This window comes from Hyaena hyaena, unplaced genomic scaffold (assembly GCF_003009895.1).
Source record: "Hyaena hyaena isolate Hyena2069 unplaced genomic scaffold, ASM300989v1 scaffold_58, whole genome shotgun sequence".
Taxonomy (NCBI): domain Eukaryota; kingdom Metazoa; phylum Chordata; class Mammalia; order Carnivora; family Hyaenidae; genus Hyaena; species Hyaena hyaena.
The window spans coordinates 4,048,315-4,076,110 of NW_024080689.1; the positions used below are offsets into that span (position 1 = coordinate 4,048,315).

General features: G+C 61.6%; 3 protein-coding genes across 5 annotated transcripts in view; 1 reads left to right on the forward strand and 2 right to left on the reverse strand.

Moving 5' to 3' along the window:
• Positions 1 to 1,029: 1,029 nt before the first annotated feature.
• Positions 1,030 to 23,393, reverse strand: POLR2A (RNA polymerase II subunit A). Its single transcript, XM_039231483.1, has 29 exons — positions 22,916 to 23,393; positions 14,844 to 14,976; positions 14,590 to 14,726; positions 14,323 to 14,496; positions 13,918 to 14,199; positions 13,529 to 13,690; positions 13,203 to 13,423; positions 12,913 to 13,045; positions 12,319 to 12,443; positions 12,009 to 12,219; positions 11,232 to 11,441; positions 10,929 to 11,097; positions 10,654 to 10,748; positions 10,355 to 10,558; positions 10,004 to 10,226; positions 9,411 to 9,594; positions 8,873 to 9,044; positions 8,676 to 8,781; positions 8,383 to 8,588; positions 5,816 to 6,040; positions 5,431 to 5,677; positions 5,080 to 5,180; positions 4,112 to 4,216; positions 3,842 to 4,024; positions 3,453 to 3,656; positions 3,101 to 3,287; positions 2,900 to 3,013; positions 2,607 to 2,756; positions 1,030 to 2,507 (listed from the first exon to the last, which is right to left on the reverse strand). Exons 1-29 carry the CDS (start codon positions 23,006 to 23,008, stop codon positions 1,435 to 1,437), a joined length of 5,829 nt encoding a protein of 1,942 aa, XP_039087414.1. The 5' UTR covers positions 23,009 to 23,393; the 3' UTR covers positions 1,030 to 1,434.
• A 1,442-nt stretch (positions 23,394 to 24,835) lies between these two features.
• SLC35G6 (solute carrier family 35 member G6) lies at positions 24,836 to 26,513 on the reverse strand. The gene is made up of 2 exons (XM_039231453.1): positions 26,365 to 26,513; positions 24,836 to 25,888 (listed from the first exon to the last, which is right to left on the reverse strand). The coding sequence occupies exons 1-2, from the start codon at positions 26,365 to 26,367 to the stop codon at positions 24,875 to 24,877; spliced, it is 1,017 nt and encodes a 338-aa protein (XP_039087384.1). The 5' UTR covers positions 26,368 to 26,513; the 3' UTR covers positions 24,836 to 24,874.
• Positions 26,514 to 27,603: 1,090 nt separating this feature from the next.
• ZBTB4 (zinc finger and BTB domain containing 4) overlaps positions 27,604 to 27,796 on the forward strand; it is a 14,088-nt gene continuing 13,895 nt past the window's right edge. For all 3 annotated transcript variants that reach the window (XM_039231525.1, XM_039231522.1, XM_039231527.1), the window contains exon 1: positions 27,604 to 27,690. The gene's annotated coding sequence lies outside the window, so the exon portion shown is untranslated. The remainder of the gene's footprint in view (positions 27,691 to 27,796) is intronic.

The following is a 27,796-nucleotide window of genomic DNA, read 5'->3' on the forward strand; positions in this document are numbered from 1 at the left end:
ACGGTGTGTAAGCAACCGTGTTCTTCGATGATTTCTCTACAACCTTCTACCGCTCTATACGACGTAAGAGGTGTCTGCAATGACATTCACCAAGTGTTGGCATGCAGTTCTCGGTGGTGGGATTTGGGAAGATTTGGTATTTGTTTCTTCCTACAGTGCTTGGGTCTTTTATAATAAACATCCACCCTTCTCATAAAAACAAGTCATTTCTGGGGCGCCCGGGCGGCTCAGTTGGCTGAGCGTCCAGCTTTGGCTCAGGTCATGATCTCACGGTTCGTGGGTTTGAGCCCTGCGTCAGGCTCTGTGCTGACAACTAGCTCAGAGCCTGGAGCTGCTTCAGATTCTGTGTCTCCCTCTCTCTCTGCCCCTTCCCTGCTCACGCTCTCAAAAATAAAACATCAAAAAGTTTTTTTAATGAATTAAAAACATCCAAAGTGAAGCAGAAATAACTCGCAGTGGACGGAGAAAAGTTGATAATCCAAATTGAACAAGTAACTAATGAAGGAAAATATGAAGTGGCCAAAAAAACCAAATTATCCCCAAATCCTTTTATTTAGCTTCCAAACATATTATAGGTACAGAATTTTTCACTGTTGGTTCGAGGCCAAAACAAAAACTGGTCAGTAGTGACTGGGGAATCGTGGAGGGAAAATACCAGAAGAAAATGTGCCTCCTGGTGGCGGCGTGAAGGGCGAGAAGTTTCCTGCTTGTGTGGCGCGCGACTTTCCGAACTTTTCCAGATTCCACATCAGGAGAGGAAGACGGGTGACAGCTGTTCCGTGCACCTGCTTTAACGCCAGGCAAGGGCCGCACCTGTCTGGCCACCAAACTATTAAGAAGCAACACGCGGCGCGTGGCAGGTGCCCATGCAGAGAGTAAGTGCACCCTCCGCGGGCGCGTCCGCACCCCTGCCCGGCCTGGGCGGGGCTCGGCTCACCTCCAACCCCACTGTGGGGCAGCTGGAAGTGGGGGGAGCGGGCCAGGCACGCCTGCCTCCCGGTAACGCACGCAATGTAACACACTTTTGGCCAAAATTAGTAAACTTTATTTAAACTTCAAAAAAATAAAATAACAGACGAAAGGCAGCTTCAGCTTCGCTCTTCCCAAGGGTCAGGTGTGACGACCCAGAGCAGGAACTACCCCTAAGAAGTTAAAATACCCTCTGCCCCCAGTCAAGCCACAGGCAAGGAGGGATCCTGGACTCGGGGACGGGCCCGGGGGGCAGGGGGCGAAGACCCGCGGAGCCAGGCGCGTGGGATCCGGGGCAGCACAGGCGGAGAACAGGACAAGAAGCCCCGGCGTGAACAGGGCCGGGACGTCAACGGGGAACTCTGTCACAGGAACTATGTACACGGAAGGCGGGCTGGGGGTCTGCGCCCCGCGAGGCCACCCCCTGGGCCGCCCTACGCCCCGGCCGCCACGCCCGGCTCACCCTCAGTTCTCCTCATCACTGTCGTCTGGGCTGATGGCCGGGCTGGTGAGGCTGTAGGTGGGGCTGGTGGGCGAGTAGCCGGGGGAGGTGGGCGAGTAGGTGGAGCCTTTGGGGGACGTGGGCGAGTAGGTGGGGCTGGTGGGCGAGTACTTGGGGGAAGTGGGCGAGTAGGTGGGGCTAGTAGGCGAGTACTTGGGGGAGGTTGGGGTATAGACTGGAGAGGTCGGCGAGTAAGTAGGGGACGTCGGGGAGTATTTTGGGGTGGTGGGCGAGTAGGTGGGGCTGGTGGGCGAGTACTTGGGGCTGGTGGGCGAGTACTTGGGGCTGGTGGGCGAGTACTTGGGGGAGGTCGGGGTGTACTCCGGGGAGCTGGGGCTGTAGGAGGGACTGGTGGGGGTGTACTTGGGCGAGGTGGGGCTGTAGCTGGGGGAGCTCGGGCTGTAGCTGGGGGAGCTCGGGGTGTAGGTCGGAGACTGCGGTGTGTATCGTGGGCTGGACGGGGAGTAGCTTGGCGAGGTCGGGGAGTAGCTGGGTGAAGTCGGAGAGTAGCTGGGAGAGGTCGGGCTGTAGTTAGGGCTCGTCGGCGTGTAGTTGGGGCTCGTCGGGGAGTAGCTGGGTGACGTCGGGCTGTAGCTGGGGGACGTTGGGGTATAATTGGGACTGGTCGGAGAGTAGTTAGGGCTAGTTGGGGAGTAACTCGGGGATGTTGGAGAGTAGCTTGGGGATGTGGGGGAGTAGCTGGGGGACGTAGGGGAGTAGCTGGGGGAGGTGGGAGAATAGCTGGGGGAGGTCGGGGAGTAGCTGGGAGAGGTCGGGGAGTAGCTGGGAGAGGTCGGGGAGTAGCTGGGAGAGGTCGGGGAGTAGCTGGGGGAAGTCGGGGAGTAGCTGGGGGAAGTCGGGGAGTAGCTGGGGGAAGTCGGAGAGTAGTTGGGACTGGTGGGCGAGTAGGAGGGCGAGGTGGGCGAGTAGGAGGGCGAGGTGGGTGAGTACGAGGGGCTCTGGGGTGTGTAGCCCCCGGGGGAGCGAGGCTCGTAGGCTGGAGACGTGGGGGAGTAGCTGGGAGACATGGCCCCGCCTGTAGAAGGAAAACGAGGAGTCACGTGAGGGAGTCACCCAGAGGGAAGGATGGGGAGGAGATGAACTTGGCCCCCACAGATGGGCAGGGACGGCTCACCTGGCGAGGGGATGTACGGGCTCGAGGGGCCCGGGGAGCCCGGGGAGCCCGGCGTGGGGGACCACGCAGGCGAGTAGCCTGGGCTGAAGCCGCTGGCGTCCGAAGCAGCACTGGGGGAGAAGCCAGCTGCCCCGGGGGTCATCCCACTGCCTGTGGGGGGCGGGGGGAGAGAGAGAGAGGCATTAAACCCAGCGCCGGCGCCCCACTCGCCCGCCCCACGCCTCCTGACACGGCGACTCCCACCCCGATGCCTGCAGAAGGCCCAGGGCCGAGCGCCAGCCGGGGTCACTCACCCACGCTGGGGGACCAGGCGCCGTAGGCGGGGGTGGCGCCCTGGTTCCAAGGTGTCATGGCCGGAGAGATCCCTCCCATGGGACTAGGCGCCGAGCCGAAGAACATGCCAGTGGCTGCAAGGAGGGGCACGGTGACTGGGATGCACGGCGCCGGGGGGCCGCCCTGCTCCCCCCGCCCGCGGGGGGCCGCCCCCTACTCACGTCCGGCGGCCCCCAGGCCGGGGATGTTGGTGGGGATCTCCATGCCGTACTTGCACTTCTCGGCGTCCAGCAGGAGGTCGAAGCAGCCGGTGCCGGCCGGGGCGAGCTGGCCCAGCATGATGTTCTCAGACACGCCCTTCATGGGGTCGCTCTCTCCGTGCGCGGCGGCTTCCATGAGCACGTCCACCTGCACGGCCCGGCGGGGGGGGGGGGGGGATGGCGTGAGACCCGTCCCTTCCAGCGCTCCGGGGCCGCTCCGCCACCGGGGCACATGCCCGCCCGCCAGGCAAGGGCAGCGTCGGCGCCTCCCTCCTCCTGCCCCCAGGGTCCACCCTGTCCACGCTGCCGTTACCGTTTCCTCAAAGGAGCATTTCATGAGCGGGCCCGTATCCTGCCGGTTGACTCCGTGTCGCGTGATGGCCATTAAGTGGCCACGACAGGTCATGGTATCGCACAGGAGGGCCAAGTGGCGATAGTTGACGTAGGAACCGTCGAAGGAGATGACGTGATAGAGCTCTCGCTCCAGGGCCTTCCGCACGGCCTCGATGCCCAGCACCTGGCACGGGGTGAGGGAGGAGAGTCAAGACCGAGTGGCTGTGAGCTCCCCCTGCCCCCAGATCCAGAGGGACAGTCGGCAGTTGGTGCAGCCCAGACTCAACGGTGGCCTCGGGCACCGTGAACCCGGAGTGAGGAGACACCGTGCGGGTGCTCCCGGGACACGGGGGGAGGGGGAGGGCTCACCGTGAAGATCTCCACGATGTCGTTGGACGTGGTGCGCACAGGGTCCACGTCCTTCTCACTCAGCACCCGCATCAGGCTCACGCCATCTGTCTCCAGGATCCACTCCTGCAGGGCCTTGAACTCCCCGTCCTCCGTGATAATAATCTTTTTCTTGTTGTCCGTCTGCGGCAGGTGCATGTACACCTGCGGGGTGGGGGTGGCGTGAGCTCACCGGAAGGGGGTGGGGCGTGAGCTCACACGGGGTGGCGGTGGGGGCGCTGGAGGACTGACCTTGCTAATCTGCTCAATGCCCTGCAGGGTCATATCCGTCAGCATGTTGGACTCGATGCAGCGCAGGAAAACGTCGTCATCCATCTTGTCCACCACCTCTTCCTCCTGCACCCAGAGGGAGACCCAGGCCGTAGAACCCTCATGGCTTCCCGGGCTCACGTCAAACCACAGCCCCCCTCCCCCCCCCGCCAGGGACCTATGAGTCCAGCCAGGCGCCAGACCTGCCCTCCTCCATTCCACCGATGTTACCCCTTACCACGTTCTTATGATCCTATTTCAAAAAACCCAAGGGAAAGCACGCACACCCCACTGTCCTGACACATTTCCATGCGCACGCGCACCCCCGGAACTGTAACCGCACACACGGCACCTCCCCCTGACTTAATGGCCTCACTACTCGCCCAGGCCACTGCCTCCTGGACAAACAAGCTCATTCACGGAGATGTCTGGCATAAGCTGTCCGGACACATCCAAACCCTGGCGTCTGCCCTCCGACAGCTCAATGGTAAGTTCCAAGTCTGTGTTACTAACACACCAGGCACCCCACCTGCTCAACAGTATTTTCAGACCAGGCTCAGGAGTGATGTCACCGGCCCAATGCCTCCTTGGGTCCTGGGACACCCGCTGTCACACCACTTCCCACGGGACATGGCGATTCTGCTGTCACCCTGTCCCCAGCTCCACTCTCACACAGGAGCCTCCCGGGAGGAGAGCCCGGTGACTCCCCCACTCCGACACCATCTGTTTTTCGACAGGGGCTCGACCTCAACCTCAGTTTTCAAAGGTTTTTGCTGCTGGAAGTCTGGGAAACCCCTGCTACCCCCCGCTGCCCCCCTACGCCAGCCGGGGTGTCTGGGCCCTCAACGCTGCTTCCACTTGACCTTCGCTGGCCCCGGACAGGGCTCTACAGCATCCTACATTATCGACCTGATGTGATCTGATGCCACCGCCCCGTCGGTGTGCGTTACCTCTTGCATCTTGTTCTCATCGCTGTTCATGATGCGAATCCGTAGCACCAGCTTCTCCGCGTTATCATCGTTAAAGATGCAGTTCAAATCGTCGCCAAAGCCTGGTGGACAGAGGGGACCGTGAGAAACACGGCCATGACCGTGCCTGTGGCCATTGTTCATCCGCAGTCCTCCCCTAGAGGGCTCCTTCTGGCTCCCCTTCCCTCTCACAGAACCCTCTAGAAGGGGGGGCACGCTGGGCAGGGAAGCTAGCGAGGGTGGGTGGCTGGCTGGGGACAGGCGGGCAGTGGTGTGACAGATGGGGAGCCCAGGCAGGACCCCCCGAGCCGGGCCTGCCCCTCCCTGCCTCACCAGCATTGATCTTTTCGGCAATCTGCTCCATGGTCAGCTTCCGGTCCGTCATGTGCTTCCGGTCCAGCTCCACCCGCAAGAGCCAGGGGGAGATTCGGGCCACGTCAAAGTCCGGCATCTCGTAGTAGACGTTCACCCACTCCTGGTCCTCGGCCACCACCGTGCTCTGGGGGTTGGGGTCGTAGTAGATGGCGGTGTTGGCGGTCACCTTCCTCAAGGTCGTGTGCTCCAGGCGGCACAGAATGTCCTGGGACAGAGAGGGACTGATGACACGGGCACGTGGGTGGCTCCAGAGGCCCCTCCAAACCCCCCATAGAGACGATTCATTCCAGGCCGAGCGTCTCCCCTCCCCGCTGCCAGGAAGCCCAGCGAGCCCCCCCACCACCTTGGCTCTCTCGGCGTCCCGAGCAGACTGGCCCAGCAGGAAGACGGTGAGGGAAGGGGTCTTCGGTTTCTTGGAAATGTTGATGAGCTCCTTGAGTCGCGGTACGCCCAGCGTCACGTTCTTGGCAGACACGCCAGCGTAGTGGAAGGTGTTCAAGGTCATCTGGGTGGCGGGCTCTCCGAGGGACTGCGCGGCCAGGGCCCCCACCATCTCCCCGGGGTGGGCCTGTGGAGAAGGAAGAGCTGCATCAGGAACCGCACCCCCTCCCTGCTGGCCGAGGACGAGGAGAGTCGGGACAAGGACAGAGGTGTCCGCACGAGGCAGAGACTTAACAAAGTGGAGTCCCGTGTACCCCCCACCCCTTCCTCAGTGCTTCAAGTGACACACATTAGCCCCCGGGGAATACACGCCCAGAAAAGGGAGCTCTTTCTAAAGTTCGCCAAAGGTACGGGCTACGTGTTCGCAGCTAAGTCTCCCGAACGGGAAGTTCCCTGAAGTGTTATTCTCATCGCAGCTCCGAGCACGGGACAGAAAGCGCCGCCTCCCGCTGAGAACCGTACAGTACGCAGCCTTTCCAGACTGACTTCTTTCGCTCAGTAACTCGTATCTAAGGGGCCCTGCTGTCTTCTGATGGCTTGGCACCCCACGACGGTCACCGCAGAGAAATACTCCTTTGTGCGGATTCAGCAGCTGGGTCTACCCCTCCGTCAGCGGATGGACGTTAGGCCTGGCGGTTTGGAACGACGGGGCCGTGGACCTTCGCGTACCGGGTTTTGTGGGCACACACTCCCCAGTCTCTCGGCTAACTGCTCGTGGGACGGTGGGTTCAAGTGGGGGCTGTGTCCAGCCCAGGGAGGAGCAGCGGGCCCTGACCCCCGCAGCGGTTCAGAAGACTTCGGGTTGCCCCGCGTCCGCGCCCGCAGCAGCCGTCCGAGACCCGCGGGGCACAAAACGGGAGCTCGCTGTGGCTTTCCTCCTCCGCGTTGCCTTGACTGCTAAGGACGTCGAGCATCTTCGCGTTTTCACGGGCCGCTTTACGTGAATCCTTTGGGCAAAATGTCTGTTCGAATCCTTTGTCGTCTTTCTGTTGTTGACTCTCCATAGCCCTTCACGTTATTTTTTAGGCGCCGTCCTTACCACATGTGTGACAGGCAAATCTTCCTGCTCTGGCTTGCTCCTTGCTGGTGGCCTCTAAGGCACACGTTTTGAATTTAGATAAAGTCCAACCTTCTGTCGTGTTTACTTAACTCATGCTTTTGGCGTCCAAGACTCCATGGCCGGATCAAAGGTCATGAACACCTACCCCTGTGTTTCCAAGACTTACGGTTTGAGGTCGCATACTTCTGACGCATTGGAAAGTAACCGCACACGGTATGAGGCGGGGGCGACCTTCCCTCTTCCACACGCGGGCGGCCAGTTCTCCCGGCACCAGCTGCAGGAAGCACTATTCTCTCCTGTTCGGCCGACGTGGCACCCTTGTCAACAATCATGTGACCGTAAACGTGACAGCTTTATTTCCAGATTCTCAGCTCAGTTCCATCCACCCACATATGCATCCTTCTGGGATGGCCACGCTGTAACCGCGGCTCTACCGCAGGTCTGAGGTTGGGAAGCGAGTCCTCAACCTTGTGCTTTTTCGAAACAGTCTGGCTGTTCATATTTCCATACAGATTTTATCCTCAGCTTGCAACTTTCTGGAGACAAGACACTGAGATTTGACAAGGATGGTGCTGGATCTCCAGGCCCCTCTGGGGATCACCGACACTGCACCCCCTAAGTCTTGTGACCCATAAACGCAGATGTCCCTCAGTTCACTCGCCTGCCTTCCTTCTGTCACGTTTCGCGGCGTCCCTGCTGCATGTATATTATTTAATTTACAGAACAGGATTTATGTCAAGTATGTTCAGAAGCGTCCCTGGAACTACAACGCTCCTCTCCTCCCGCCACACTGTAAAATCCTTACTTAAAGACAGCGAGGGTGGGGCGCCCGGTGGCTCAGTGGGTTAAGTGTCACTCCTGACTTCTGCTCAGGTCATGATCTCACAGCTGTGGGTCTGAGCCTCACATCAGGTTCTATGCTGACAATGCAGGACCTGCTTGGGATTCTCTCTCCTCCCCTCTCTCTGTCCCTCCCCAACTCGTGCTAAGTAAATAAAATTTTTAAAAACAACAACAAAACCCACCACTGATGGTACTGAGTTCCTCTCCTCACTCCCCCAACCCCCCGCTTCCACCTCAACTGGAACTCAGCACGTGGCAGGCACTTTGAGGAAATAAAGAACGATCCTTGGATTTCATATCACAGCCACGTGGCTTCTCTGCCCGACAACCGCCTGTCCCACAGCAGTCGCTCCATCTCTCTGAGGCCCGGTTCTCGTGTCCACAGCACGGGGCTAACGCATCACTCGGGGGTCTGCAAGCCGTGAAGGACTGAGGCACGGGGCCCGAGCAGACCCGCCACGAACAAGAGCCGTCGTGAGGCGACAGGGGCAAGGGCAGGGCAGGCGGCTCTGAGCTGACATGTCAGCCGATCAGTGGAGAAAAGCAAGGCCGGGGGCGGCACTCACGATGGCTTGGTTGAACTTGGACTCGATCTCCCCGAGCAGCCAGTCGAAGGCCTCCCCGCTGAGCCGGAACTCCTCGGCCATGCGGCGGGAGCACAGGGTGGAGCGCAGGTGGATGTTGAAGAGGAGCGTGGCGTTCTCCTGGGCTTGCCGGCTCAGGGGGTCGTCCCCGTTCACGATCACGAGCTTCTTGCTCAGTTCCTTGACTCCTGGGGCGGGCAGAGGAGGGAAGGGGGTTGTAGGCCGGGGCCCGGCGCCCTGTACCCTCTCCCGGAGGCCCCGAGGCAGCTACTCACCCTCCACGACCTTGATGGGGTGCAGGTCCGAGGGAAGGCGAGGGTTGATGTGGAAGATCTTCTGCGCGTTCCAGATCATGCGGAGCAGGTTGCAGGGGAGGACCACCTGCGGGGGGAGGGACGGCAGCGAGGACCCCGAGTGGGCACAGCCCCACGGGGGCAGCAGCCGGCCGGCCCAGCCTTCCCGCCCCGCACACCTTGCTGTCACCGGTCGGGAAGATGACCCTGAGCACCTCCCGGTCCTCTCGCATCCGCTCGAACTCGCGCTCCAGCTCGTTCTGGATGTGCGCGTTGCTCAGCACATCCTTGACCAGGTCCTCCTGCAGGGTCCGCCGCAGGGCCCTCTCGTTGGTGTAATCGAAGCGGAACCTGCAGGCGGCAGGAGGGGAGTCAAGGGGCAGGTGGCCCCAGGGCCTGATCCCAGACAGGGGCACCGGGGCTCCCGAAGGCGCTCCGTCTGCAGAACGGGGCTGTGGGGGCGAGATGCTCGGGCAGGGAGCCTACAAACAGGCCTCGAGGCGGGGCCGGCCCGTCTGAATTTGCTCCGGCGGGTCATCAGGACGGGTCGGGGCCTGTTCTGCACCCACCTGCTCCCACCACGCGCCCCCGTCACCGGGGTGGGCATGCGGCTCCAGGGGGTGGGGCTGTCTGCGAGACACAGTCCAAGGGAGCAGTCTCTGCGCAGGGAGGGGAGCCCCCCCCGGGAAGCAAGGACCACCCCCGCCGCCTCCTCACTTCTTCTCAAAGGCCTTGTTGGATGGCTTGAGGGTGGCCAGGTTCTGGAACTCGACGCTCTCGCCAGCCAGGCCGTCCTCGCCGTAGCGGAGCTGCACCACCTGGTTGATGGAGTTGCGCACAGTGGCGTCGTACTTCACCATCACCGACTCCATGGACTTGATGAGCCGCCGCTGGATGTACCCTGCGGGGAGGTCACCAGGCGTGGGCCGCGGTGTGAGACCGACACACGCCCCGAAGAGCCTCTCTTGAGACGAGCCCTGGCAGCTGCTCCAGGGCCTGAGCCCACCCGAACCTCACAAGGGTCAGAAAGTAGCCCCCTGGCCCCCGAGGCCTCTCTGTGGAAGCCGTGCCGACCACCCGCTGGAACTGGGCCCAGAAGAGCCCCCGGGAACCAGCCCCTGCGTGATGGGCCACGAGAGGGACCCGAGCTCCTGCAGCACGGAGGGCTGTGGGGCCGTCACACTGGGGGGAGGGGGGCACCCCCCAGCTCCTGGCTGCAGCTGCTGTTCCCTCCACGAGGGACAAACCAACACCCACCCACACCCCGTGGGGCTCCCCCCGACCCGTGTACGGCGGTCCGAAGGCCTCACCAGTCTCAGCAGTCTTGACGGCAGTGTCGATGAGCCCCTCGCGACCCCCCATGGCGTGGAAGAAGAACTCGGTGGGCGTGAGGCCGGCCAGGTAGGAGTTCTCCACGAAGCCTCGGCTCTCGGGCCCGTAGTCGTCCTTGATGAAGTGGGGCAGAGTCCGGTGCTTGAAGCCGAACGGGATCCGCTTGCCCTCTACATTCTGCTGTCCGACGACGGCGATGACCTGGGGAGCGAAGGTGCACCTCACTTCCTCGGCGCTGGGAGCGGGGGTGCCCAGCACTATCCCCCCTGCTCCCGCCGTGCCCCCAACCTTCCCTACGGCCGGGGATCTGGAAAGACAGGGCTCCCCACCTGGGAGATGTTGATCTTAGAACCTTTGGCCCCAGACACGACCATAGACTTGAAGTTGTTGTATTCAGAGAGGGACTTCTGGGCAGAGGAGCCGGTCTTGTCTCGGGCGTCATTGAGAATACGGTTCACCTGGTTCTCGAATGTCTGCCGCAGAGTGTTCCCCGGCGTGGGCTCCAGCTCGTTGTTGTGTGCCTTCTCGATGACCTGGGTATGGGTGGCGGCAGAGCTCAGGGCCCACTCCACTCCCCAGCCCTCGCTCCCGCCGCACCGCGTTCCGAGTCTCGGAGCACCCCACCCACCTCTATCACATCCTGCTTGGCCTTCTTGATGGTGTTCTGAATGTCCTGGTAAGTTTTGGAGTCCGCAATGGAATCCCCGATGCCAATGGTGTGACCTAGAGGCGAGGAGAAGCATCATCGACCCCCGTTCCCGAAAGACCTGGGACGGAATCACAGCCAAGAAGTTGGGCGGCGGGACCCACATCCAGGCAGGAAGGAGGCAGGGCTGGGAAGAGAGCAGCAAGGAGGGGAAAGCGAGGCTCCAAAGGGTGGCTTTGCTAGAAGCCTCTACTCACCCTCGATGAGCAGCCAGTTGTTAATGACAGTCTGAATGTTGGAGTAGAAGAGCCGTGTGACGTCGTGGCCCATCTCCAGGTACGAGATGTGCACCAGCGAGCCGGCAGACGTACCCAGCGACTTCTTGCACAGGATGCCCATGATCAGCTCCCCGTTCTCCACCACCACCTGCGCACAAAGCACCCTCTCGAGGCCCCTGTGGCAGTTCCCGTGTCCAACCCACGTTTCAGCCAGAAGGCCAGCAAGCGATGTGGCTGCCAGGCCCACGTGCTGTTCCCAGGCGTGCAGAGACCCGCCCCGACCTTGGTGTCCCCGGGAGAGATGTGCTTGTAGGGACCACTGTCCTCGTCGTCGGGGTGGGTGCTGTGGGTGCGGATGCAGTTGATGTGGCCCGGGATGATGAGGGAGAAGATCTGCTTGCCCGTCCACAGCGGCCGGGGCTTCAGGATGGCCGGCTGGGGGACCTTCCCATCCCACGTGGACAGGAACATCAGGAGGTTCATCACCTCGCCCTGGGACGGAAGAGCAGGCAAACAGACTTCAGAGCTGCGGCCCCGCCTCTCAGGAATGCCACCTGCCCAAGGGGACAGCCAGAGTACGGAGGCAAGGAGACGCCAGGAAAAGCGTTTTCCAAAATTTTAATTACAGACTGATGATGATACAGAGATTTCGCGTTTTTCTTCTTCTAAACGAGAAGTACAAGTTACTTTAAATAATTAGGAAGTAACTGGGGTGACTGGTGGCTCAGTTAAGCGTCCGACTTTGGCTCAGGTCATGATCTCACAGTTCACGAGCTCACGCCCTCCACTGGGCTCTCTGCTGTCTGGGTGGAGTCTGCTTTGGATGCTGTCTCCTCCTCTCTCTGTCCCTCCCCCACTCATGCTTTCTCTTGCTCTCAAAAATTAACAAACAAAATCGAAGAAGCAGCTGAAGTCATAAATGTTTTGGCCTGTGATTTTCTTGACCCCTTTCCCTTCTGCCTCACGTGCAGCTCAGAGTGAAGCAAGTCAAGGCCAAAGTCCTAGCTCTCCCTCCCAATCATCCCCTCACCGCCCAGTTCCCTCCCCAGGGGCACACACCCGCTCCAAGAAGACATCTCTCTTTGTGAATTTGCGCACTGCGGTGAGCGTGTCCTGCACGATGCCCATGACGGGGCGATTGCTCTGCGGGGTGACGATCATGCGCGGCACCATGGCGAGCTCCTGAATCTCTGCCCGGGTCTCCAGAGACTGCGGCAGGTGCAAATTCATCTCGTCCCCATCAAAATCGGCATTGTACGGAGTTGTCACACTGCAGTGACAGACAGAAGCCGGGGTCAGGAGGACACCAGCAGGGATGTGTCAGGGAGCAGCCCGGCCCCAGCCTGCCTCCCTCCACCTGGGCGCTGACCTCAGATTCAAGCGGAAAGTTGACCAGGGCAAGATGCGAACCCGATGCCCCATCATGGACATTTTGTGCAAAGTCGGCTGCCGGTTGAAGATAACGATATCTCCGTCACACATGTGCCGTTCCACCTGTCGGGGGAAGTGCGGACAAGTCTTAGCAAAGGGGCTGTGCAAGGCAGGGAAGGACCGTGGACCCGAAATGCTCCATGGGTGGAAACAGACAATACGTCGGTGCTAATGTCACAGGAAACACGTATCAGCCTCCCGCTTCGGGCCAGACGCCAGGCTGTTGGCAATGAGTCGGTTACCCGGTGCCTCCGGGAACACAGTGCGAGCAAAAGCCCAGAGACACTGGACACGAACCTCCTGTTCTGTGCCTCCCCTGGGTCTCCCTCCCCGACCACAGACACCCCTCGCGTCGCGCCTGGGTTTACGAGACCCGCGCCCTGGGTGCCAGCAGCCGGCAACTCAGCTCCAGTAGGAAACTGTGGCCTCACAGCATCTCCTCGCACCTGGATCCTAACCAACAGGACAGCCTCAGGTGCCCCCCCGCCAGAGCACCTCCTGCTCAGGGACACAGGCCCTGGCCATCACATGCCTTGTAGCCGGTCTGCAAGTGAAGGTCGCTGGGTTTGGGGTGGAAGCGCAGGTCGATGCGGTCGCCATTGTCCCGGATGATGTACTTGGCGCCCGGGTACTGGCTGTTGCCCCTGCGCACCAGCTCCTGGAGCCTGAGGACAGAGGCACGATGGCCACGTGCTTCCCCAGGAGGCCCCTATGGTGCTCAGCCGGAAGCCCCAGGCGCCAGCGCGCCCTCTCGGTCCGAGCCCACCCCCCTCACACACAGGTCCACGGCCCCTCCGGGCAGACCCCCGCTGCAGAGCCCACCTGTCGATGTTGAACGGCGTGACGATCTCCGCAAACGTCATGTTGGCAGCGATGGAGCGGGGCACGCCGACCTGGTCGATGGAGAGGTTGGGGTCGGGGGTGATGACGGTGCGGGCCGAGAAGTCCACACGCTTGCCCATCAGGTTCCCCCGGACCCGGCCTTCCTTGCCCTTCAACCGCTGCTTCAGGGACTTGAGGGGGCGCCCGGATTTCTGCATGGCCTGTAAAGACACACGGGGCGGCAGCCGGGGTCAGCACGGCCCCTCCTCCGGGGCAAGGGGGGCAGGAGAGTAGCGGCACAGGGCGGGGGTGGGTGGGGTACTCACGCGCGGCAGGCCAGGCAGCTCGTTGTCCACCATGGTGGCCACGTGGAACTGAAGAAGCTTCACGTCCTCGGCAATGACGTGCGCCGCCGCGCCGTTCTGCTCGTTGCGCCGCAGCTGGTTGTTGATCTTCACGATGTCGGCGAGCTTGTGCGTCAGGTCGTCCTGCGGCGGGAGGTCGGCTCGGTCACTGCCAGGCGCTCGGGGTCTCCCGCACCCCCCCGCACCGTCAGGCAGGTGGGCCCAGCCCGGCCCCCTCTCCCAGGTACAGGGGCACCTCTGTGACTGTCAACGCGTTGAGGGCCTCGAAAGGCACGTGGTGAGCAAGCCGCGGTCACCCCTGCACACCGCCCCTGCGCGGCTCCCCGTGCGTCCCTCCCCGGGCCGCTGACCTGGTTGCGGGCCGAGCCCTGCATCACGACGGCGGGCCGCACAGACAGCGGGGGCACGGGCAGCACCGTGACGATCATCCACTCGGGCCGCGCGTAGCGGGGCTCCATGCCCAGCACGAAGCACTCCTCGTCGGAGATGCGCTTGAAGATCTCGTGCACCCGCTCGGGGCTCAGCAGGATCTTCTTCTCCTGCGAGTCCTCATTCACGTGCTTCCACTCAGCATACAGCTCGAGGCCGGAGCGCCGGATCCGGGGCTGGTAGCGGCCGCAGCCGCCGTGGCCCTTCCAGAGAGAGGAGGCCCGTCAGAGCCCGGAGGCGCTGCCGCGGCTCTTCTGCGCCCTTCCGGTTCCGGTTTCTTCCGCGGTCTCCCCACCAGCCCCCCTGGCACCCCTGACAACCACTACCTTTTCTTTGGTGAGGTCCTCGTCGCCCTCGGGCTGCTCCACGCCGAACTTGTTGTCCATCTCCTCCCCGCCCTCGCAGATGTTCTTGCCCTTGCACAGGTCGTAGACGTGTGTGAGCCGCTTCTTGGGCTGCCCCTTGGACTTGGCCAGAATGTCCTTGATCTTTGGGTTGTTCTGGGGACACGGCAGAGGAGGGTTGGTGGGGCCAGCTCCTCTGGCCCCCCCCAGACATGCCCTCCCCCGGGGCCAGGGCCGCCCCCCACTCACAGAATCCACGAGCAGTTTGGAGCAGAAGAAGCAGACGCAGCGCAGAACTTTCATCGTCTTCACCAGGAAGCCCACGTGAAACACAGGTTTGGCCAGCTCAATGTGGCCAAAGTGGCCAGGACACTCTGTCATGTTTCCTGTGGGGACACACACCTCAGAGACCAGGTCCGCAGGTGTCCACCCTCAGGCCTGGTGCTCGGGGAGCCAAGCCCCTCTTCCCTCTTCGGGGCACCGTGCCAGCCCCCGGCACTCACCCGCACAGGTCTGGCAGCGGCCAGTCCGCTCAATCACCCCCTGCCTCGGATCCATCAGGCCCCCAAGCTTGGGGCGGCCTCCCTCCGTCGTCTCGGGGTACTTGATACCACCCTCCGTCACGGACATTCGTTTCTGTAGAGAAGAAGGCGAATAACAACTAAACAGGATTCCTAGTTTCCAGCTGCCGCGTGCTAAGGCCTCACAGACCCCAACTACCCCGAGCAGGAAGAGCCAGGTTCAGTCCGGGGTGAGGGGAACCGGGCACCGGTGTGTGTGCTCCTCTGAGTGACAGAGCCAGGGTACTGGGGTCCCAGACAACGGCTGAGTTGGGGGGGGAGCTCCTACTGGCAGGCGGCAGACCCCGGCCTCCACAGAAGCAGGCTAGCTCAAGACTCAAACCCTGGACACCCGTCCACACACCGAATTCCAGGGCTCTGGCATCCATGGATGCTTCCCTGAAGCTGAAATCAAGCCCAGAACCAGAGCCCCAGGCAGGAGCCCCTCGGCACCGCACCCTGCGTGACTGCGCACGCGTCCCGCCCAACACCCGGCCTGCCGAGCAACCGGGTCCCCTCCCCGCCACCTCCTCCTCCCCCAGGGCCTGGCCAGCCCGAACCCTTCCCTTCCTCTTCAGACGGGGAGCTCGTGTGGGAGCGGAGGGCCGGGGAGAAGGATCTGGAGAAGTGGACCCAGGCGCCCCAGGAAGGGGAGGCAGAGCCCGGGGCGGGATGCTGGCGGGCGGGAGTGGGGGACAGACGAGCTCAGAGGCCCGCAGTGTTCGAGAGGAGACGTCTGCCCTGGGCAACAGGTGGGCTGAGGAAACCTGTACTTTTCACACCCTGAAAACCAAGGACCGTGAAACGAGCTGGGTTTGGCCCACTCAGCTTCCAGAGGAAAAAAGTTAAACTTAATAAAAGCTTCGATCTGCGCATCAACTTCAGGCCGGCACCAGCCACACTCCGCGCGCCTTGACCGCTCACCCCCCAGGAACGAGGCCCTGTCCTCACGGGGGACCTGAGGCTGCATGACGGCGCCTGTCCAAGGCCTCCAGCTCCAGGAGCCGCCGGGAGTGGGACCCGCGCCCCTCTGGGCCAATCCCGCGTCCGTTCCGTCCCTCCGGGCCTCGGTGGGAAGTGTGTAAGCTCTGGGGTACAAGCGCAGCTGACTGACTCGTCCTCTCTTCACAGCTGACTAATCGGCGCCGTCATCCCATTTTACAGATTGCAACACCGAGGGGCCCAAGGACTCGGGGCCGGAAAGGAGCGGAGCCGGGATCGCCCGTGCACTTTCCAGTGCGTCACGCCGGGAAAACGGACAGCGCACAACCCAGCACAATGCGACGATTCCACCTCCTTCCACCACCGCCGTGCCCTCGACACCACTCCTGACGGACCAACGAGCTGCACCCGGCCCCCCAGCAGGGCTGGCCAGCCTGAGGCGCTGACACTATGCAGATGGGCGCACACCTTTCCTACCTGTCAGGCCGCTGCTTAGTCCCCCTCCCCCACCTCCGTCCGCGCCTCAGAGTCCCCTACTCCCCAGGCTTCGGCTCATCCACGCCCTCATGGCACCTTACTGCTGTCCCGGGGACGCCCAGATCCCTGCCCCCAGGCCACCTCTTTCTCCGCCATCTACTGGACCCCTTGCAGAAGCCCCACCGACAAACCCAAGACAAACCCAAGTCAACGCGTCTAACGGCAAACTCCCTTCTCCACAAAAGTCTCTCCCCCCACCCAAGGTCGCAGCACTCAAGTCAGAAACCAGTACCTGCCCTTCCTCCCCCTGCCGCACGAAGTGGTCAAGAGAGATGGCGCTGGGGCCAGAGACCTCTGGTTTGCGATCCCAGCTCCGCCACTCCCCGGCGATGCGCTTCATTTACTGCGTAAGCCCAGGACGTAGCAGGTGCTCAGGAAACAACAGCTCTCCCGATCCCGCCACTCACCAGGCTCTGGTCACTCTCGCCTCCTACACGGGTTCTGAACCTTGCCCCTCTCCTCCACCCCTGCAAGCCCTGCCCCAGGCCAGGCCGCTGCGGTCTACACGAGAGCGTTCCTTCCGGGGCCAGCCCGCCTCTGTCCAAACCACCCGCACAGCTGGGGAGCTGGGGTGCCCCTCCTAAAACGGAACTCTAATCTTCGGACCCTCCTGTCCTCGGAATGACGTCCGAAGTCAGCAGGACAGTTTACAAAACGGGTTTTGTGACGCTCCTGCCTGCCTTTCCTTTCCCGCATGGGTCAGAGCCCCCGCCCCGCGGTCACCCCGTCCCCCTGGCGCCTGTGCTGCCTCCTCAGGTCTTCGGGGAGGCCCTTCCCCACAAGGCAAACTGCTGTGTGAAGACTCAGCTCAGGCACTGCCTCCCCCAGGAAGCCTTTCCGGAGCCCCCCCGGGGCAGAGCGGCACCCTCGCCGCGCCTCCACTGCCCCCGCCCGCTGCGCCTCTCAGTGCCCGGGGACTCCCCACTGGGGGGTCTGTCGTCCCCGCGGATTTTAAGCATCGCTCGGCAGAGCGTTTCTCTATCGTCCTGGATCCCATGGCCCCTCAGGAACATTTGCTGGATGGAACTCGATCGCTCAGGACCCTGCGGTGACATGTGTTCAAAGAACTGGGGAAAACGAGAGAAGGCGGGCCCTGCCACCAAGGCCGGGACCCCTTCGGAAAGGATCCAACGAACCACACTGAGCGGAAACTCGACGGGCAACTGCTGCGGGGCTGAGGGGGCGCGAACGTCCCTCGGGGGGACCAGGAAATCTCGGGAAGACGGGCCGGGGGCGGCCACGTTGCCAGAGCCGGGCCCCCTTGAGCGGCTCGCCTTGAGTGAAACACAGGAAGGCGGAAGCGGGCCTGAATCTGGCCGCCGCAGGGGTCCCTAGAGAGGGAGTTGAGGGACAGCCGGCTCAAAACTCTGCACCTCCCTCTGCCCCGCGTCCAAGCCCACCGCGCCACCCCCCTGCTGGGGACTATTCTGCTTGCAGGTATTGAGATGGGGCTGGGGGCTGTCCTGGAACGTTCTGGACTCTACCACAAGGTAAACTTCATTTTGGAGTATACACACACGACGTCAGCCCCCAGCCCCGCGTCCAAACACTGGTTCTCACGACCTACACAAGGGTTAGGCTCCTGAGAGGGGTGGCTGGTGCCAGAGGGCGCCCCGGAGGCCACAGAGTCTCAGGAAACACTCACGGTCTTCTCTCTGCCTTTAGAGGCGCACACGTGGAGGGGGCCCCGCGTGGCTCAGCGGTTAGGCGTCCGAATCTGGATCTTGGCTCAGGTCGTGATCTCACAGTTCGTGAGACTGCGCCCCGCCTCGGGCTCTGCGCTGACGGTGCGGAGCCTGCTTGGGATTCGCTCTCCCCCGCCAACCCTCCCCAAACTGCATGTGCGCTCTTTTGCCCTCTCAAAATAGAGAAACATTAAATAAAATAGAAAGGAAGAAAGGGAAGAACACGGTCCCGGGCACTGGGCTTCGGTCCACTCGCACAGACGCGGCCCCCCAGCTGCGCCCGCTGTGCCCGCACCCCCTTCCCCGTACACTTCTTTCCATCCAAACGTCCCCTCTCCTAAAGGTCACCAAGCTGTCCCTGGCCTCACCCACGCCCCAGGAGGTGGTCCTTGTATAGTCCCGTCTGTCGCACTGGCCTGCAGTCCTCGAGGGCGAGGATCGGGTTGCGTTTAGCTTCACGTGGGCGCGCGGCGGGGCTCAGTGCGCGTCCGCAGCGCGTCCAGGGAATCCTTCCCGGGATTATAAAGAATCCGAGGACGAGGAGAAGCTTCGGAGCCGCCCGCGGGGCCCACACCTATCCCAGTATTACTGTCCTGAGTCCTCCTTGGAACGAGTTGGGGTATAAGTAAGTAAAGCCACGCTTTCCCTGGCAGATGGCTGCTGTTCACGAACAGGGGTCCACGTGGGCCCACGGACCGGGCAGCCGCCTCCCCTGACTTGGCGCCGGCTCCGCGGAGGCCCCGCGCCAGCCGTCGCGCTCACTCGGCGACATCCCAACCCACCACGACGGCCAAGAGCAGCTCTACCTTACAGCCAATTCCTTTTTTTTTTTTTTTTAAGTTTATTTATTTTGAGAGAGACAGAGGAGCGGAGGGGCAGAGGGGACGGGGGAGAGAGAGAGTCCCAAGCAGGCTCTGCACCGTCACCGCACAGCCCGACGAGGGGCTCAAAGTCACGAAACCGGGAGATCGTGACCGGAGCCAAAACTGAGAGTCGGGACACTTAACCGACGGAGCCACCCCGGCGCCTGTCTTACGGCCAATTCTAAGAGCCCACAGTCCCTCAACACACAGCCCGCCCCAAGACTTCTGGAGAATTCTGGAGAACACTTCTCTGAACCACTACCTGGTCCACAAGAGGCCCCCGCCCGCCGGTCCTCCCACCAAAGGGGAGCCGCTACTCCCTCAAAACACAAGGGCGCTCGCTGTACAGCCGCAGACCGCGCAGGGCGGAGTCCGGCTCCGTAACCTGCCCACGGGGACGCCATGCAGCCTTGGGAACAGCTGGCCCGCCGCGCGCTTTCTAAAGTGCACATCCGTCCCCGGGACCCCCGGGCGGCTCAGGCCATGGTCTGGCGGTTCGTGCGTTCGAGCCCCACGTCGGGCTCTGTGCTGACGGCTCAGAGCCCCGAGCCTGCTTGGGATTCAGCGTCTCCCTTGCTCTCTGCCCCCCTCCCCCCACACTCTATCTAGTGAATAAATGCTAAAAAAATTGTTAATACAAAAATAAAACGCAATTATGTTCCTATTTTTACATAAACAGGGCCTCGTTCTGCACCCTGTTCTGTAACGTTTATCCGGACTCCTAAGCTTTACAGGTTCCTAGTACCAGTGCCGTCGGCGTCTCAGTAACTTTCACAGCACTCCCTGGGCCAAAACAGATCCACTTACTAAACACCTAGATCCAACTAACTTACGAAACATCTATAGCCTACGCACTTGCTAGCCCTTTGAAACAGTATGCATGAGTTGAGAAAAAGATTCCAGTATGTTAAGGAAAAAACTATTTTTATACCCCAGGTAACCACAATTACTCACTTAAAACACCTGTTGGGCACGGTACTACTTGGCAAATCTTGGGACCAGACCGGACAGCACCACTCTTATTTCTTGCTCTAGCCTGATTTTTTTACCCTGTATTTACTAGCAACTGCTAAAAACCCAGCTTCCCAAAGATATGACGTCACTTGGAAGGGATCTGGCGCCATCTAACGCCAGAACACAGCTACCAGGAGCTGCGAATTCCCAGGGCGTCAGACACTTGGAGCTGAGCCCCGGGGGCTTATTCTGAAAATTTACAATCCCTCACTGGGCCCCTGAGAGTTCGCTGAAGTGGCTCAGCAAAGTTTGGGGACAGGCGACTTAGCCTAGCGGGAAGATCTCATTCTCTTCCAAGAACACAGCCCCCGAGCCACGCCACAGGAGTCCTATCAGTAAATATTTAGGCAACTTACAATCTCAAACAATATCCTTGTCAAACAACGTTGTGATAAAAAGCCTTCCACACGTATCTCTGTGTACTTGGCCAATTATTTCATTCTCTCATTTATTTAACGGGCTCTAATTACACACCACGAGGATGTGCCAGGCACAATTTGAGAGGCTGACGTTACAGAGGTGAGTACAGGATCTCTCACAAAATGTGCATCCTCCTGACGGAGCAAGGAACAGAAAAACAAACCCTTTCAGGTTGTGACAGGCTATGAAGGAAAATAAGGTCAAGACCAAGGGTTAGAGGAGCGCCCGTCTGACTCAGTCGATGGAGCATGTAACTCTTGATCTCGGGGCTGTAAATTCGAGCCCCACGTTGGGTGCAGAGATTACTTAAAAAGAAAAAAATAAGAAAGCAAAGAGCCAGGGGTTAGAGGATGCACGGGTCAGGAAAGTACCCCATAACAATGCGCTCTCTGAGCAGGGAATACACGGACATCTCCCATAGCAACAAAATACCTAAGCAGAGAATACACGGACGGAAAGGCAGAACCAGGCTGTGGTTAAATAAGAGCGAAAGCGGAGTTAGGGGACGAGCTGGCGAGGCAGGCAGGGGCCACACAACGCAGGATCTCGCAGGTCCGAGTCAGCAGCTGGGACCCCTTGGAGAGGACCCGGCTCAGGCAAGAGAGGGGATAAAGAGAGCTCTCTAGCTGCTCTGCGAACTGCAGAAGGAACGGCCAGGGGCCAGGGCCGCTGCCCAGGAAAGGCGAGGGTGGTGCGGAACCTGCCAGTCCAGATGGAGATGGTCACAAATGGCTGGATTCCAGGCATATTTTGAAAGGCAGAGCTGACAGACTGGCAGATGGACCAAGTGGAAGTTGTGAGAAGGCGAGGAATCAGAGACGGCTTTTAGGTGTCTGGCCCCAGCAAGTGGGTGAATGGTAGAGCCACCGAAAACCCGGCAAGGGCCGGGGAGGGGTGTGCTCAGGAGAGGCAGCCAGAGAGGTTTGATTTCACGGTACACTTTTACAGGCGGTGCTGCTGGAGTAAGGTACGCGCCTATTGAACGACATAAAAGTGTCAGCCCAACCTCCGAAAAGGTGACACCGGTGTATCCTCTTACCAACGATGGCTAAGCGTGCTTATTTCCCGGTATTTTTGCCAGCAGAAAATCATTGGATAAAGAAAAAAAAAAGCTTTCTTTAAATTTGCATGTTTTTATTAGCAAGCGGATCCTTTTTATTGGCCATTTGCACTACTTTCGTGAACTGTTTGTATCCTTTCTGTCTGCCTAACAGGTATGCGCCTTCCTTACTGATTCATAAATGTGCCTTGTGTATTAAGAAATCTGCCCTTGTTTATCACAGTGCAAATATTGTTTCCCGATCGGTTTTTTTTTTAGCTGTTCCTGGTGCCTCCGAGAAAGAGAAGCGCCTCTTATTTTTAGCTAATGAAACGTGCCCAGCTCTTCCCTGCATATAAAATGCCTACCTCAGTGCCCATCATACGATTCACCTATAACTCATTCATTACTATTAAGGGGGGTTCTGTCCCTGGAATCGGCCCCCACAAGCCTTCGGTATGTTTCTAGGGCTTTCTGGCTTATCTTGTTAGATTTAAAACCTTAACTCCATCTGGATTTTCTTTGGTATGGTGTAAAGGTCCTGACACAACTTTCACGTGGCTGAGCCCTGTCCTCGAGCAAAGCGGTCTCCATCCGCCAACACAGCCATTCAAGTCCACCCTCTCCAGCCCGCGGGCTCCCTCCAGTTTGCTCCACAAAGGAGTCCAAGCCACCACCAGTTCTCCCCCAGAGCTCCCCTCCTCCCTGATCTCTCCTGCTTCCCTTCTTAGCCCTCCTGCTCCTCGGCAATGGGTTCTTCACATGGCAACCCAAGCAGTAGCAGTCTGTTGTTTTTTAACGTAAACTTGATGTCACTCTCCTGCTTCTAATTCTCCAAGGGCTTCCTATTAAGCATAGAACTAAACCCCGGATTCCTTACTATGCTTTCCAGCATCTCCCCTGGCCTGCCCAGTCTCCTGCTTCTCCAGCCCCATTTCCAGAACTGTGGTCACTCAGCTGAACCCCAGCCTCTCACACACGCGTCTCTTAAGCTCCTGGGACCACAACGATTCATGCCTCCCTCCGGCCCTTTGCTGTTTCCTGTCTGAAAACCTCTTGTCCCCGAACCTGTGGCCCAGACGACCGGCTGCTTCTCCTCCTCCAGGTAACGTCACCTCCCCAGACAGAGGGGACCCTGACGGCCACCCCATCTACAGGAACTTCACACCTCGTGGCGGCGCGCACCGCTTCGCTCCATTCGAAGTACTCGCCGCTAACCGAATCCCCTCGTTCATTCATTTATATGCCTGCTTACTGTCTGCTGCGTGTCTATCACACAACAGGCGTCCAGTGAATACTTGCGGAAGCGGGAGAGGAGAAAAAGATCGGGGGTCGGGCTTCGCATCTAAACCTGAAAAGACCCTGGCCCCCAGGAGTCATCCGCACCCACTCCCTCCCCGCTGGGACCAGGCCTCCCGGGCGGCCGCCGGCCCGCGCTCGAGGCCCGTCCCCGAGGCCACCGTGGAGCCCCGCCCGCCGCGCGGCTCGGCGCAGACGGAGGGCAGGGCCTCTTACCAGTTCATCCGGACTGAGGACTCCGAACTGCACTCGCTTGATGGTGCGCAGCGGGCATGCGCTGTCCCCGGAGGGGGGGCCACCCCCGTGCATCGCGGAGGCGGGCGCGCTGCGCAGGCGCAAACCTCTCTACAAAAACCCTGCGCCGCCTCCGCCTAGGTGCTCAGACCCCGTCGGGGCGGCCACCGGGAAGGACCTCCCCGAGTTGGGAGGAAAAAGACGGAGGAGGGAAAGGTGGGGGAGGGAAGAAGGCAGGGAAGTGAAAAGGAGCGAAAGGAGCTCTCCTCCCCCTTTCCGGAGATTTTTCGTCTCCCAAAAAGAAAAAAAAAAGAGGGAGGGGGGGGAAGGAAAAGGTTTCGGGGGGAGGAAGAAGAAAAAGGGTAACGAATAAATAAGTAACCAGGCTCCTGAACGGCAGAGGGTACGGCAGTTTGTCTCTCCCCCTTCCGGGAGCCGCCTTCTTCTCCAACCGTCCCGGCCGCGCTCTCGGCGCTTCTGAGGAGCGAACTGGCCGAATGACGCCCTTTATAGATTCGCCCCTTCATCCCCGCCCCTTCCTTTCCCGCCCTCCCTTGCGCTACGGGGTCGCCTGCGCCGGCCTGCACGGAGCGCGCGCTCGAGTCGTTGGTCGTCCCTCCCCGGCTCCCGGGTTGGGCGACCTTTTAAAGCGCCGCGGGGGAGGGGGACTTTTTATTTTTACCCCGCCGCCCCCCCTTCCTGCTCCCCTCCCGCCCCGAGATTTAAGCTGTGAAGGATCGAAGGGAAATATAGGCCACTTTTATTCTAGTTTGGACTGTGCTTTCGTCTTCAGCAGAAGTCTTCCCCCCCCCCGCCTTCTGGAAAATGGTCTGTTCGGCGAATAGGTAATGAAGGAGGCGAGGCCGGCCGGGTCCTCCCAAGCGGGTTCCTGGAGTGGGGGGAGGGGAAAGCGCTGGGGCCGTCCTTGGTCATGAATATGCAGTAACCACGCTGAATATGCATGAACCGCTCAAGATGGCGAGGCCAATCGCCTGTCCGGAAGTAGCTGATGTTTGTCGAGCGGCCTCCAGGGACGGGTGGGTGCCTCCCGGCCTCGAATGGAGCGCCGTCCGGTGTTCAGGTCCTGGATTCCCCCCCACCCCTCAACCCCCGGGCTCCGAGCCGCTCGAGGAGAAGGCCTGGGCTCGGGGAGCCTTCTCCGGAAGGAGGCTGGCCGCTGTCCGGGAGAGATCACGGGACCGCCACCATCCAGGAAAAGCAGATTAGCCACGGGGCGGGACACAGAAGTCCTGAGGGATTCGGGGTCAAGGCATCTGAACGTTAGGACGTCCTCCCCCTTCCAGAATATTTCAGAAATAAGATCGGCGGGGGAAGGGGGGGAGGGGGGCAAGGATCCCGAGGGATTCTCCAATGAGAGCAGAGTAGGGCTTTCGCTCTCCTTCCAAAGCAGAGATGCCACCAACTGCACAGCCACATTCAGAGTGATCCTTGTTTGATGTCAGTGTCACGTCACCACCCCGGGGGTGGGGGGAGCATAACCAGGAGGAAAGGAAACTGTCTCTCAGGGAGAAAGGCACACTCCCTCACCCCGGCCCCTGGCTCTGTCCGCTTGCCTGAAAGCCCCAAACAGTCCAACCCCAACGCTCTTCTCCGCTGCCTTGGGGGAAAATCCGCCCTGAGGTTCAAGGCCGACCTGCCTCAGCCCCTCTGATGTGCTCCTCGGACCTTACTTCCCCTGCAGTCACGGCCTCATCCCCAAGGCCCAGCCTGGACTCCACATCTCTTGATCCCCACGCTCGTTCCAGGTCTTCCAGACAGTCCCTTCTGCACCGAGTCCCCAGGTCACCCTTGACTCCCAAGGGGTGCCCCTCTCCCATATCCAGTTCTCTCCCAGTCACGTGCTCTCCCCCTGCTTGCCTGCCGGTCTCTCCCCTTCTCCTTCCCCCTGACCCCCCAACCCCCGGGCTCTCGAGTTTGATGTCACTCCTCCACCTGCCCTTCCCTCTCACAGCTGAGGTTCTGGGCGGTGATGATGGCGATGCTCCCCAACACCACCCCTGCGCCCATGATGTCAGAAGGTGCCACGGTCTCATAGAGCACGTAGTACTGCAGCATCAGGGCCACCACCACCTCGGAGTGCAGCACGGCGCACACCAGGGCGGGGTGGACCTTGGTGACTGCGTAGCTCACGCACACGAAGGAGACGAGGGCCAGGATCCCCACCGCCCCCACGCAGCTCCAGCTCAGAGGATCATCGGGCAGCACGGGGGTCTGCAGTACAAAGAGGCCTGGCACAGAGCCCACCAGCCCCACCAAGCCAAACAGGAAGGCCACCGTCAGTAGGCAAGAGGAGAAGTCCAGGGAGCGGTACACCAGCAGCCCCAGCGACAAGGCCAGGCCGCCCAGGAAGGCGAGCACGTAGCCCAGGGCGGTGTAGAGGCCCGTGGTCCCCTCCTGCAGTGTCCCGAGTCCGGGTCCCACAATGATGATGAGTCCCAGGGTGCTGCCCAGCAGGCCACACCAGTCGTAACCGCTGAGACCCTGGCTCTCGAGGCAGAGGGCGAGGAGGGCCGAGCAGACGGTGGAGGAGCCCTTGCGGACGGTGGCAGCGTTGCCGGCCGGCACGACCTGCACGGCGCTGTAGGCGCAGCCGATGCTGAGGACGTTGAGCAGCGCGTGCAGGCAGGCCCGGGCCCGGACATCGGGAGGTCCCAGCAGTGGGTCGCCGCGCAGTTTAAGCAGTAGACCGATGGGCAGGTGGAAGAGACATCGACAGATGAGCAGCTCCAGCGAGGGAAAGCGGGAAGCCTGGTAAGCCATACGGGAGAAGGGGCCCACGAAGCCAGCAGGCAGGCCCCCACCCAGCAGGGCCACAAGCAGGCCCTTGGTGGCATCGGAGGGCCGGCAGCGCTGGTGCGAGGGGAGGCTGGGCGGAGTGGAGGGCGGCGATGGCTGGGTGAAGTCGGGCAGGTTGAAGTAGGGGTGACTGCCGGCCTGTTCGGGAGAAAGGAGCTCGGGCATCACGGCAGCCATAGCCCGGGGGGGGGGCCCTGGGGCATGACGAACCCCAGGCTGGGCTGGGGGACCTCTCAGGGCAGTAGAGGGGCGGGCTGTCTCGCTGAGGAGCTAGAAAGGGCCAGAGAGGGGGTGAGGTGGTACAGTGGGGGCCTTGAGCCTCTCTCTAAAGCAGGAAGCAGGGGCGAGCAGTCCGGGAGGAGCATCTCTGGGCAAGCTGTTCCTGGGAGAAGAGAGAGAGGACCCGGGGGTGGGGTGGGGGGGGCTGTTGGTTTGGGGAAGGGGAGGCAGCCTCTGATGCTGTGCTTCTGCGTGACGTCACGGGTTGAAACATGGTGAGTTTCATTTGTGGGTGTCTCCAGGGCAGCTGGGAAGTCTGGGGGGAAAGAGACCCAAGGGAGCAGCCAGGAGCTACAGGGAAGGGGGGGCTCTGCCTCCCTGAGCCCCACACTCACCATCTTTCCTTGGACCCTCTCTCGCCTGGCTCAGGGGGCCTTGGCCCTTCGGAGCTCCAGCCCTTGTGACCTGGATGGAGTGGGAGCGGGGTTCTTCTCTGGAACCTTCCTGAGGTGGGGGCGGGGGGGGGAGGTTCTCCCCTGGAACCTTGCTGAGGCTGCGGTGGGGGTGGGGGTGGGCCTAGTTTCTCGGGGTTTCCAGCCCTGCTGGCTTTGTGCGTGACTCTATGCCTCCCAAGTTTGTCTCCTTCTTTTTTTCTCTGGAGGAGTAGCTCTGCGATGAGACTCGCTTGGGCTTAAACGAGCTCGTTTCTGTCTCCCCCTGTTTCCCAGGAAAGGTTTTGCGGGAAGCAGCTGAGGGCCTGCTCCTCCGACTCCCGGAGTTGTGGATTTTTGAACACCAGGGAGGAGTCCCTGGGACTGTCCCTCTGGAGTTTCAGGAATGTATTTTTTCTGTGTGCTCCCACCTGGTGTTTGGTCGGTGCCGTCCCCGGAGGCGCACCCAGGGCCTCTGCGTTTACCCAGTATACAGAGGTGGGGATTTCGGCCGGTGGGGACAGAATACCACGCCGCGTGGGGGGCATCTGCAACCGGTAGTCATTTACGTGTGTCTGCTCCCAGGGCTGGGGCCTGCCCGGCCCGCAGCCTGGTGGGGGTCCCTGCGCGTCTCTGGGGAGGGTGGGTGGGCACGTGCGTGGCTGCGGGGCTGCCCCCCGTGCGTGTGCCGAGCCTGGGTCAGAGGGACCCACGGGGCCGGATCGCGAGCCTGCCATGTTGTGTGTCCGCGGAGAGGGTGTGCGTGCTCTGGGCGCCGTGCCCCGCCGAGTGAAGGGCGTGCAAGGGGCGGGAGGGGGGGGCGTCCCTCGCTAGCCAGCGGGGTGGTCGCGCGGCCCCGCCGGGGGTGCTGCGGCCAGGCCCGCGCCGGCTCGGCGTCCACCCGTCCGGCGGCCCTGCGCCGCGCGGGTCGCGTCCCGGGGTCCGGCCGGGCCGAGGCCGTCGGGCGCGCTCGCCCGGAGCCCGAGCCTGGAGCGCTGCGTCGGTGTCGGCTGCGCTGCGCCGGCCTCCTCTCGGCGGCGGCGGCGGCGGCGGCGCTGGGGGGGTACTGTTTCCGGGGGTGGGGGTGGGGGTAGGACCGGGGCGGGGGGAGCCGATGATGTCAGCGGCGGCGGCGGCGGCGGCGGCGGGGCCGGGCCGGGGCCGGGCGCTGGGGGGGGCCGGGGCCGGAGCCGGAGCCGGAGCCGGAGCTGGAGGAGGGCGAGAGCGGAGCGGCCGGGGGCGGCCACGGGGATGAGCCGGGCCTGGCGGACGCGGCGCCATCGCAGTCAGGTGGGCCCCGGGGCGAACCGGGCAGGGCCAGGGCGGACCGGAGCCAACAGCCGGGCCCCCTCCCCGCTGCCCGGCGCCGTGGGGGCCCGGGCCGCGCCCCGCGCCG

Bases quoted from the DNA above. Each gene is read 5' to 3' on its own strand.
- POLR2A (XM_039231483.1), bottom strand. From the start codon at position 23,008: ATGCACGGGGGTGGCCCCCCCTCCGGGGACAGCGCATGCCCGCTGCGC. The intron at 12,444-12,912 runs GCATGTGATGGC...TTCCCCCGACAG, and splicing joins ACTTGCAGACCGGCTACAAG to GTGGAACGGCACATGTGTGA. The intron at 3,288-3,452 runs GTAACGGCAGCG...CGGGCCGTGCAG, and splicing joins AATGCTCCTTTGAGGAAACG to GTGGACGTGCTCATGGAAGC.